The sequence below is a fragment of the Mustela nigripes genome, chromosome 13, assembly GCF_022355385.1.
Source record: "Mustela nigripes isolate SB6536 chromosome 13, MUSNIG.SB6536, whole genome shotgun sequence".
Classification (NCBI taxonomy): Eukaryota; Metazoa; Chordata; class Mammalia; order Carnivora; family Mustelidae; genus Mustela; species Mustela nigripes.
Genome location: NC_081569.1, coordinates 23469455 through 23481699, shown reverse-complemented (window position 1 = coordinate 23481699; position 12245 = coordinate 23469455). Strand labels below are relative to the sequence as shown.

At 43.5% G+C, this 12245-nt stretch overlaps 1 protein-coding gene across 2 annotated transcripts in view; it reads left to right on the top strand.

Annotated features, from left to right (window-relative positions):
• Positions 1-12245, top strand: part of ATP10A (ATPase phospholipid transporting 10A (putative)) — a 191658-nt gene that overhangs the window by 141983 nt on the left and 37430 nt on the right. The window contains exons 4-9 of one of the 2 annotated variants that reach the window (XM_059371731.1): positions 956-1062; positions 1462-1593; positions 2679-2809; positions 4385-4637; positions 7796-8013; positions 11961-12155. In XM_059371731.1, the coding sequence (XP_059227714.1) occupies positions 956-1062; positions 1462-1593; positions 2679-2809; positions 4385-4637; positions 7796-8013; positions 11961-12155 (1036 nt within the window). Of the gene's footprint in view, positions 1-955; positions 1063-1461; positions 1594-2678; positions 2810-4384; positions 4638-7795; positions 8014-11960; positions 12156-12245 lie in introns of those variants that run through there. The other variant, XM_059371732.1, reaches the window with a different exon arrangement.

Below are 12245 nucleotides of genomic sequence, written 5' to 3'. Positions count from 1 at the left end.
GTCCTTCTGACTGATCTGTTATAAATCCGACATTCCCATAGTCCCCTTCTCAGGTTTGATTAATTTTGTAGAGCATCTCACAGTACTCAGAAAACAATTTGCTTACTGTTTACATTTATTATAAAAAGATATGATAAAGGATACAGGTGAACAGCCAAATGGAAGAGATGTGTGAGCAAAGAATGTGGGAAGGGGTGCAGAGCTTCTATGACTTTTCTGGGCATATCACTCTTCCAGCATCTCCATGTGTTCACCAACCCAGAGGTTCTCCGAACCCCTTGGTATTGGGATTTTATGGAGGCTTCATCATATAGGCACAATCTATGATTAATTTAATTTCCAGCTCCTCTGCACTCTCTAGAGAATGGAAGGTGAGGCTGAAAACTCTTAAGTTTCTAGTCCTGCCTTCGTCTTTCTGGTGACTAAACCACAACCAGGAGTCCACCCAGAATGTCTTCATAAGATCAAAACCTACTCCTGTCTCCCAGGAAATTAAAAAGGATGTAGTATCCTATGTCAGGAAAAACTGGGTTCAGAGATGTTCCTAGTGCTCTTATCACTGGGAAATTACAAGAGTTTTAGGAGTCCTTTTCTGGGAACTGGAGTCAAAGACTAAGTATTAGAACAAAAGATCCTGGTAGCACCGTATATAGCAGGGTTTTTAGGAGCCCTGTGTCAGGAACAGGGGGAAGAGATATATCTATCTTACTATCTCACAAAGCCCATGGACAAAATAAACAAACAGCCAGCTGTTGAGATACTTCTAGAAGCCCACTTACTAGTGAGCAAAGCTCCCTCTCAGGTCTTGCAGAGATCCACGGAGACAAGCCACTCACTCCCGGAGTTCCCTGTTTCTCTTCCCAGCATCCAGATCTTCTTTTCCCCAGGTAGTGCTGGTTGAGATGCAAGGTGCTTGAGAACATCCCTGTGATGCCTGCCACCTTTTCCTCTACAGGATACATGACAATGGGAAGAAGGCTGGGCTGTATAAAGAAAACCTGCTGCTGCGAGGGTGTACAATCAGAAACACGGAAGCTGTCGTTGGCATCGTCATCTATGCAGGTAGGCATGGCCATGGCCCATGCGGTCTGTGGCGCTGAGGGCTTGCCACCTGTGCTGGGTGTCCTTGAACATTGCTCCTTGCCCTTTTTTTTTTTTCTGATTACGCAAGTAGCATGTAGACATTGTAAAAAATTAGAAAGCCCAGAAAACAGAAAGAAGAAAAATTTCTAGTAGTATTTCAACGAAAAGTGTTCTCTCCTAGCATTTTAACTGATTTCTTCCCATTATTTCTCCATGGTTGTTACGTTTTGGGATTCATTTCATACCCTGTGATTTTGACTGAGTCTATCCTGTAAGTATGAACGGACGGCAGCACTATGCTTCAGTCCGTGGGCCGGGGCATGTGGTCACTTCGCTGCTGGGCATCGATTTATCACATCCCTCTTGCTCCCTGCACAGGCCATGAAACCAAGGCTCTGCTGAACAACAGCGGGCCGCGTTACAAACGCAGCCAGCTTGAGAGGCAGATGAACTGCGATGTGCTCTGGTGTGTCCTCCTCCTCATCTGTATGTCTCTGTTTTCTGCGGTCGGTAAGTCTCCCTCATGGGTCACAAATAAAAGGGCACTGCCGGACAGCCTCCAGGTGAGCCCAGTGGGCTGCCGGCCACTCATTCTGACCCACCTCTCTAAAGTTAAAACACACGTTTGTCATCCACTTAGACTCAAGGGCTGGTTGCATCATCAGTACAGGCCATGTTAGAGAGGCCTAGATGAATGATCTTTACAAAGTAATGCTACTTTTCAAATTTGAAACTTCTTGGATGGAAGAATGGTTTAATCACAGCAGTTATGATTTCAGCAGAAGAAGTATTAGTTACCTGGTGATAAACTAAGAATAACACAGCAAGAGAAGTACAAATGCTCCTAATCAGAACTCTCCGAGAAAAGGGGAAAAAAAAGCATTTGTGTCCTAAGAAAGGGCTAGCAGTTAGCTTGCACATGGACTCTGGTGCTGTCCAGCCTTTGATGGGCTCCAGACCTGGCATACTGCCTTGGGAGTACCTTGCAGGGAACTGTGTTGAGCCTCTGTGTAAATGATCATTACCACATTCCCTTTCTAGCTACTATCATGAAGCGGACAGGTGTGATGTGGTCTTAGAGCTCAGTGGTGAAAGACACAGGTATGGGTCATGAAAAGGGCTTCTGTTATCAGATAGGCATGGGACCCAGTAGAAGAAATAATGTGCATTTCCACTGGCTTTTGAGAGTCCATGACATGTGCGATTTGAATCTATAGCAAGGGTCAATAACAGGCAGTAGGCCTACTGACAAGACGTGTTTTGTGAGGCACATGCTGGGAAATTCCTTTTCTGGGATTTCCCATTGCTAGCTGCCAGCCCATACCCAGTTTCTGCCTCATGACCGGTGTGCTTTTCAGTGCCAGTCATGGGAAGTGCCTGACGCAAGGGAGAGTCAAGAACCAGTGCCTTCCAGCAATCCAACTGTGGGTGCCAACAGTCCCTGCCGTGCCCTTTTTCTTTCTTACATGGCAGGGCAGGCTAATGAGACCCAGTGTGCCTGTGTCCATAGTCTTAAAATTTTGCTTTAATTTGTACTAGTGGTTTCTTATTTTTCCCATTGGATGAATGGTGTTTCTTTTTGAATGTTGCTGTAGGACACGGACTGTGGGTACGGCGGTATCAGGAGAAGAAATCATTATTTGATGTCCCTGAGTCTGACGGCAGCTCTTTATCCCCAGTCACGGCTGCAGTCTACTCGTTTTTGACAATGATAATAGTTCTGCAGGTAACAGTATTAAGTACCATTTGATAATTGCTTAATTTTCTGATAAGAACTTAAAGTTACCATACTCTGCTAAGAATGTCCTATAAATTCTGGTCCTGGGAGGACCACAGATCTACCTAATGTGCTGCTTCTTACTTTTCTACCTAATTTATCTATAGGGTCTTTTTTGGGTGCTTTTCAAGTTAACATTTTCCTAGGATTCTTAGGCCTTGCAAGGTTGGTTTTTGGGTAATTGTGCTTTATTTTTCTATTCAATCACTTCTTTAAAAAGACCCTAAATTTTATTTTGGGATAATTTTAAGATTTACAGATAAGTTACAAAAAATAGTGCGGAGAGTACCAATATGTCCCTTGTCCAGAGTCCCCTGATGTGAACTTAACTACATTACTATGGTAAATTTTTGAAACCAAGAAACCAACTTTGGTACTTTGCCATAAATTCTAGATGTCATTTGGCTTCTACTAGTCTTTACAGTAATGTACTTTATCTGTTCCAAGATTCAATTCAGGCTATCACATTGCATTTTGCAGCATTGGTTTTTATTTTTATTATTATTACCATTAGTATTATTAGTTCACGTGCCTCATGAGCAATTCCCCATCACTAAGTGAGAATCTATGCCCAAAAGTCTTGTTTAAGAGTAGGGAAGGGACAGTGAGTGTCATCTTAGGAACACAAAGTTCACAGAGGAACTCTGCTTAGCCTTTATCTATGAGGGGAGATCTGTTGTCTTTTATCACATTTGTTTCATACAACAGGAACTTTCCAAATAGTTTTTTTATGAATGCAAATTTCATTCTAGATTTGTAGTAGTAGTAGCACTAGAGTAGTGTGGTAGTATGGTAGATGTTGCATTAACATTAAGTTACCAGGAGAACCCAGTTAGTCTGTCTGGATATGATATTCTGAGCCCATGAACATCAATTCAATACTGTTACTAAAAAGAATTTAAACACTGACTTCATGAAGATTATTCTTAAATTGTCAAAGTGTAACTGTAAATATTCTTCCCAAAGCCTTCCTCCCTTTGCTCTGTATTGTACAAGATGCCAGAAACTGTCCTTCAACACAACCAGCCTCTGGAAAGACTCTCTCTTCTGAATCATGGGGTTGTGTCTGCAGGATGGGAAGCTCTTGTTGCCAGGAGCCCTGGGAGAGCCTGGGGGCCAAGTGCCGCTGTGGTGCGAGGTGACTTTGCTTATGAGGACTCTGACTGTGCCTTGTGTTTTTTTTTTTCTCTTTCTTTCTCCTCTTTCCTTTCCTAGCTTCTCTCAAGCACAACTTAGTAATACGAAAATGCTTGCTTCTATCCAAGCCATGGTTACCATTCTTCCAGACATGATAGTGGATTTCTGCTCTGCAGTGACACCATAGGCTGTCCTAGTTTAAACTTTTTGCCAATATCCTCATACTTTTCCAATACTGACTCTAAACCAACCTGGTTAAGCTCTTAAAGGTACAGTATAGTCCCTATTTACTTGTGGTTGTAGTCATTTGTCCTTTGAGTAGTTTGGACTACTTCTGCAGCTCCCTAGTCCTCCTAAGTGTTCATGTGTATGCCTTATGTCTTCTAGGTTTTGATCCCAATTTCCTTATATGTTTCCATTGAAATTGTTAAAGTATGCCAAGTGTACTTCATTCATCAGGATACAGAGTTGTATGATGAAGAAACAGACTCACAGCTGCAGTGTCGAGCTCTGAACATCACGGAAGACTTAGGGCAGATACAGTATATCTTCTCAGATAAAACTGGCACTTTAACTGAGAATAAGATGGTTTTCCGAAGATGCACTGTGTCTGGCATAGAATATTCCCATGATGCAAATGGTGAGTCTGGGGGTGGGGACTCCCAGTCTGGGCTGGACAGAGAGCCGCTCTGTCAAAGCTACATGCACGCATGCCTGGGCACACATACATGCGCGCACACACACACACATACAAACTTTAGAGATTGCTGATTTTTGAGCGAGAATAAAACATGGAAAGGCTGTTGGAGCATCTCAGGAGACTGAAGTGTGGCAGCATTTATAGAAACAAATACAGAATTCCATGTTTCTGACAGCGCCCTATTCACTGCAGTATCTCAGTGTGGTGGGCATCTGCTTAAAACACTCATTTTCTGCCAGGCAAGAGAACCAAGGAGGGCATTCTTGAGAAACTCATTTCTGAGGCACCCAGTCTCTTTACCACACCAAGAAATGAAGAGTTGTTTTTGTTGTCACCTGTCAGTCCTCTTGTTATTAGCTGAAAGTCTCAGAAAGGCATTGGGCATTTCATGCTGTATTCTTTGCCTTAGAAAATGCTGTTCATGAAAGCTGGAATGAAATATCACACCCATTTGAATTTTATGGTGGTTGCTCCTCCCAACTCTCCTTTCTTTATCCTTTGCTGCCTCTGTCCTCCCTGAACCCCTACAGGAGCCATCACTTCATAAGTGGAGGGTATGACTAAACACCCATCAGACCCAGGAGAGGACACCATGATAAGGGTCTTGGTGCCACAGTAGTGTTTGTGGTGCCGTGGTACCTTTGAGAGGTAAACCCGCTCTGCAGCTTGGACTCCCTCTTTTTCCTGCAACAGCATCTGAAAATGTGAAGGAAGTCTTGCCATGGGAACAGAAGCAAATAAAGAACAGGAATTAGTACATGGACATAATTAGGAAGCTGTTCTTTAGGGGGATATGGCGGGAAAGATCTGTAAGAGGCATGGGGTTTTTGTGAGTTTCATGAGACTGAGAATTATGATATCCAGTAAGGCCCTTTATGTAAAATTAAAGTAATCATATTAAACAGAAGTCACAGGAACTTATCCACTATGTTTATTGTTTTATTTGCCACCCAAAATACATGGTCAATAACTGTCCATCTGTCCCCCTCACACTCTCCCTTCCATAACTCCTCAGCCTTGTGCAGAAGAGTCCCATTTGCCTAAAAGCAGAGCTTAGCCTAATTATAAAGGAGCCAGAGACCCAGGTCTGAAGTTGGGTCAGAAGCAGCCTTTGAAAGCTGGACCTGAGGCTCCATGGGCGGAATCCCAACTAAGATTACAGAAAAATTTTGACAGTTGTCAGATGCTTATCATAAAACCAAAGGATTGCATTGCCCCTAGAAGACACAGGAAAGCATTTCTAGTGAAGACCAAAACATGCAGGCCTCTCTGCTGCATGTTTGAAAGAAGTGCTGTCATCAGTCATTGACATGCACCTGAGACCAAGAGCAACTTCAGCTGTTACTGCCCATGACCTGACCTCTTAGATCTTATTAGTAAAATGAATTAAGATGACTTTGACTTTGTACAATGAGCCTAGTTCACATATATCAAGACAGTGGGTTGGGCCATCTCTGATCTCTTGTCTGGTGACATTGTGTGCCCAGAATGAGGCATGACCTGCTTCTTGCCTCCGTCTTCCCCAGCAACACTGAGGGTGTCACTGAGGGGTCACATCGTTGTATCATTGTAGACCACAGACACATCAGCAGTGGTCTGAGGGATTGCTTCTTTTAGACTAATATCCATCTAGTGCTGCAAGAGGGTGGCACGGACTGCCATCCTTCGAGGGGTTGACACCAGGCTCCTAATGCACAAGCCCAGAAGCTTGACAGCACTGCATCTGGGTTTTGTTCTTCCTTGTCGTTCATTTACCACCAAACTGGGACATCCATCAGCCAGGCGTAGGTGGGATGGGCAGGAGGAGATTTACTTCTGGGGTAAGGGACTCCCTGAGTTGAATCCTGGTGTCGGCAGTTATTTGGCCTTGTGACCATGGATGACTCACCTTTTCTTACCTCTGTTTTTTTTCTGTTTTTCCCATCCCTAAAGAAAAGTCTTCCTAAATAAAGATGTTGAATATAAGGCCTGTCTTATAGGACAGATCAACGCCACAGACATGCCCAGATTAGAGGGCCCTTCTCAGCCCCTCAGGCAGACCATGTGCGGAGATACCTTGTGCTCATACCCAGCACTCGACATGCTTTTGGAGTTCCTAGTAATTGGTTGCTTTGAATGAGTAATCTTCATGAATAGTCTCCTTGCTCATCCATAATGAAACAAGTCGAACTAACTGGGCAAAGCCAGAAAAATGTGTTCAGAGCCATCCATTAGCAAGAAGCAGTGCAGAAGGACCTTGTAATTCACTGAGGGGTCACAGGACCACAGGGACTTTTTCTGGGAAGTGCCGCCTTGAGGGCTCAAGCATAACAATGCAGTCAAGGTCGTCTTTAGTGGAGCCTTGCCTGCTGGGTCTCTATCCTGGCAGCATTTGTCCACCCTGTGCAACCAACAAGGACTCTGAGCTTCCCTGTTGGGTAAGGCTTCATCCATACAGGGTAAATGTAGGCAGTACCTACCACCTACCTGGCCTTGAACAAGGATTTCTCATAGGAAAGCACCATCAGCACAGCCTGAGAACCATTACTTTTGTGTGAGTACAGGGTAGAGATTCAACTTGTGACATGTCCTGACAGCCCCAGTGAGCCAGGTGCTTCTACGACCCCAAGTTAAAGGGCAAATCCTGGAGCCAGGCTATTCTGTGGGCTAGGCCTTCATCGTCTTCCCCTCCTTTGTCCCTGTCATCTGCTGCCCAAACCCCATTCATCACACCTGGGGTCCGCCCGAATGGAGGGGCTGTATGTGAACCGATCTCTGTCTACTCCTTACTTGTTTGTGGACTGGGATGGCTACTGTACCAAAAGGCACTGGACCTGAGCTTTGGCATCACCTTGACCTGGATGAGTCCTGTGTGCTTATTAGCAAGTTCCTTATGTTCTCTATGACTCAGTGCGCTTATCTGTGCAGTGGGCTAAGAATGTCAGCCTCACCAGTTTGACTGTAGGTCCAGATAAAATGAAAGCGGCCTCCACCTCTCAGTGGAAACTCTCATTAGATGTGGCCTTACCTTTAAGCAAGCGAGGGTGATGAGTGCTCAGAATCATTTTCATTTTCCTACCCTCCTTGTGATGTGTCACCCCGTGTCCCTCTGCCCACAGCCCAGCGTCTGGCCAGGTACCAGGAAGCAGACTCAGAAGAGGAAGAGGCAGTGCCCAGAGGGGGCTCGCTGCCCCAGCGTGGCAGCGTAGGGAGCCACCAAAGCGTCCGAGTCATGCATAGGAGCCAGAGCACCAAGTCCCATCGGCGCACAGGCAGCCGGGCCGAGGCCAAGCGGGCCAGCATGCTGTCCAAGCACACAGCCTTCAGTAGCCCCATGGTGAGTCCCACTTAGAGCATGGCAGCTGCCAATGCTGGGGCAGCGTCACCTTTCCTGGCCTTGCTGCTTCCCTCCATTCCTCCAAAGTGTCTACATGTAACAGTATGCATCAGCTGTTGTTGGGGGGCCTGGCTCTGCTCAGTTAACAGAACTTTTGTGGCCAACACCTTCCCCCTAAAACACTGACATGGCCCCTTGGCCTTGGGCCCTAAGGATGGGGGAATGCCAGTGAACTATCCAGATGGGTGCTGGAGAGGAAGTCCGTCCTGCCAAATGGAATGAATAAAACATCAGAGCAAGATGACAACTGTGAAAAAGTAAAGCCGGCGGGGGGGGGGGGGGGGTTTTCATTAGAGGAGCCCAAATCCAATAAACTTCTTTCCCCTTTGCCTTGCCAGCTGCCTAAACATTTATGGACCCTTCTGGTCAGGCAGGGAAATTTCCAGAAGTGAGTGAATGAGGATTTCTAAAAAATCCTTTCACTTCTGAAATGTTTTAAGAGCAGAGAGGGAGAATCCATTTTGATCACTTTGTGGTGGCCTGAGTCTCTTCTGTCCTTAGAAACCCATATAGAGGCTGCCATTACACTGCAGTTGCTGATTGGTGGGTTTACACAGGGGCACCTGGGAGGAGGGCTCTCATGCCTGACAGGAGGAGGACTGTGTTGGAGCAAAGCTTTCCTGACCTTGATCTAGCAATATGGTTCCAGGAGTATTTAAAATATTCAAACTTTCTGACCTAGGAATTTACTGATTCAGCCAGTTTTTTGTGCAAAGCAGTTTATCAGTGGGGGAAAAAAAAATGTATTCAGTGATAAAAGAATGGCCAAATGAATCATTGTATGTCTGTTTTGAAGTTATTCAAAGTTATATTTTCAAATGATCCCTAAAAGCCTGAGGGGCCTGGGTGGCTCAGGGTTAAGTGTCTGCCTTCAGCTCAGGTCATGATCTCAGGGTCCTGGGATCAAGCCCTGCTCAGGGCTCTCTGCTCAGCAGGGAGCCTGCTTCCCTCCTCTCTCTCTGCCTGCCTCTCTGCCTACTTATGATCTCTCTCTCTCTCTGTCAAATAAATAAATAATATCTTAAAAAAAAAAAAAAAAAAAAGCCTGGGAAAGTTCAGACGGCAGTTGACCCTGGAACAGCACAAGCCTGAACTGTGCAAGGCCATTTACACAGATTTTTATTTTTATTTTTTTGTTATAATTTTTTTCATTGTGTTATGTTAGTCCCCATTCATTACATCATTAGTTTTTGATGTAGTGTTCCATGATTCATTGTTTGCATATAATAACTAGTGCTCCATGTAATCTGTGCCCTTCTTAATACCCGTCACCAGAGTAACCCATCTCCCAACCTCCTCCCCTCTAAAACCCTTAGTTTGTCTCCTGGAGTCCATAGTTTCTCATGGTTTGTCTCCCTCTCTGATTCCTCCCCCCACTTCATTTTCCTAATGTCCTCCATATTATTCCTTATGTTCCACAAATAAAAGTGAAACCATATGATAATTTATTTTCTCTTCTTGACTTATTTCACTCACCATAATCTCCTCCAGTTCCATTCATGTTGGTACAAAAGTTGGGTATTCATCCTTTCTGATGGCTGAGTAATACTCCATTGTATATATGGACCACATCTTCTTTATCTATTCTTCTGTTGAAGGGCATCTCGGCTCTTTCCACAGTTTGGCTATTGTGGACATTGCTGCTATGAACATTGGGGTGCACATGCCTCTTATTTTCACTACATCTCTATCTTTGTGGTAAATACCCAGTAGTGCAATTGCCAGGTTATAGAGTATTTCTATTTTTAAGTTTTTGTAGAACCTCCCTACTGTTTTCCAGAGTGGCTATGCCAACTTGCCTTCCCACCAACAGTGTAAGAGGATTCCCCTTTCTCCACAGCTTCTTCAACATTTTTTCTTTCTTGCCTTGTCAATTTTTGCCATTCAGTCTGGTATAAGGTATTATCTCAATGTGGTTTTGATGTGAATCTCCCTGATGGCTAGTGATGATGAACATTTTTAATGTGTCTGTTAGCCATTTGTATGTCTTCTTTGGAGAAGTGTCTGTTCATGTCTTCTGCCCATTTTTTGACTTGATTATTTGTTTTTTGGATATTGAATTTGAGAAGTTCTTTATGATCTTGGATATTAGCCGTTTATCTGTAGTGTCATTTACAAGTATCTCCCATTCTGTGGGTTGCCTCTGTGTTTTGTTGGCTGTTCCCTTTGCTGTGAAGAAGCTTTTTATCTTAATGAAGTCCCAAAGGTCATTTTCACTTTTGTTTCCCTTGCCTTTGAAGACATGTCTTGAAAGAAATTGCTGTGGCCATTGTCAAAGAGGTTACTGCCTATGTTTTCCTCTAGGATTTTGACAGATCCCTGTCTCACACCGAGGTCTTTCATCCATTCCGAGTTTATCTTTGTGTACGGTGTAGGAGAATGGTCAACTTTCATTCTTCTAAATATATCTCTCCAATTTTCCTAGCACCATTTACTGAAGAGACTGTCTTTAAAAATAAATCCAGTACTGTACTTTCTTTATGATTTTGTTAAAGATTTTATTTATTTATCTGATAGGCAGAGATCACAAGTAGGCAGAGAGACAGGCAGAGAGAGAGGAGGAAGCAGGCTCCCTGCTGAGCAGAGAGCCCGATGGGGGGCTTGATCCCAGGACCCTCGGATCATGACCTGAACCTAAGGCAGAGGCTTTAACCCACTGAGCCACCCAGGCGCCCTCTTTATGATTTTTATAATAATATTTACTTTTAAAGAAATTTTTTAGAGATTGTGTTTATTTATTTTGAGAGCAGGAGAGAGAGCATGAATGGGGAGGAGGGGCAGAGGTAGAGGGAAAAACAGGCTCCTTGTTGAGCAAGGAGCCCGATGTGGAGCTCCATTCCAGGAGCCTGGGATCATGACCTGAGCCGAAGGCAGATGCTTAACCAACTGAGCCACCCAGATGCCCCTTCATAATAATATTTTATTTTCTCTAACTTACATAATTATAAGAATATAGTACATAATACACATAACAAACAAATTTATTATTAGTCAACTGTTTGTGTTATCAGTAAGGCCTCCAATTAGTAGTAGGCTAATTTTAGGAATGTCAAAAGTTATATAGACTTTTTGCCTCCACATGGGTCAGTGCCCCAATACCTACATTGTTCAAGGATCAACTGTATATAGTGTTTTGGGGAAAATGTACACTGCCAATGTATAAATTTTTTATTAAGATATAATTGACATATAACATTGTATAATTTTAAGGTGGGAATGCAAATCAAAAGCATAATGAGGTATCACTTAACACATTTTTAGAATGGCTGTCATCAAAAAGCCAAGAGATAAGAAGTGTTGACAAGGTTATGGGGAAAAGGGACCTCTTACACTGTTGATAGGAATGCAAACTGGTGCATCCACTGCAGAAAATAGTATGGAGGTTCCTCAAAAACTAAAAAATAGAATTACTATATGGTTCAGAAATTCCACTTCTGGGTTTATGTCAAAAGGAAATGTATAAAATATTCGATGAAGTTAAATGTATAAAATATTCGATGAAGAAAAAAGACTAGAAGGAGACAACGAAGTATGTGTTTCAAAAAGTATGTATAACTGTGAGGTGGTGTGATACAGATTTGTTAAATTTTCCTCTTTGTCTTTTTCAAGTCTCTCTGAGTCAGATATGTTAGAATAATATATTCTTTGCTGTATTACTTTATAATGAGAACACGTGTTATATATAAGAACATATGCTTTTCATTTCATATGTAGGTCATATATTCTTCTACCAATTATACATTATTCATCACTATAAAATGGCATATGTACATGAGTCAGATGAAGGTGTCTTTACAGCTTATAATAAAATCAGAGTGCCTTAAACAGTCAAGCCTAAGACGTTTTCACTGGGTTATACTCACCTCTCATTCTCTGTCTTCTTCCAGGAGAAAGACATTACACCTGATCCAAAGCTGTTTGATAAGGTGAGTGAATGTGACAGGTGCCTGGCTATCACAAGGCACCAGGAACACCCGCTGGCCCACCTGTCCCCGGAGCTCTCTGACGTGTTTGACTTCTTCATTGCACTCACCATCTGCAATACAGTAGTAGTCACATCCCCGGATCAGCCACGACAAAAGGTAGGTTCTGGGGTATCTCTGTGAAGCCGAGACTTTGACCTTCAGTGTGGGCCCAATGTTGTCAGTCTAACCTTTCTAGCAAGACTGCTC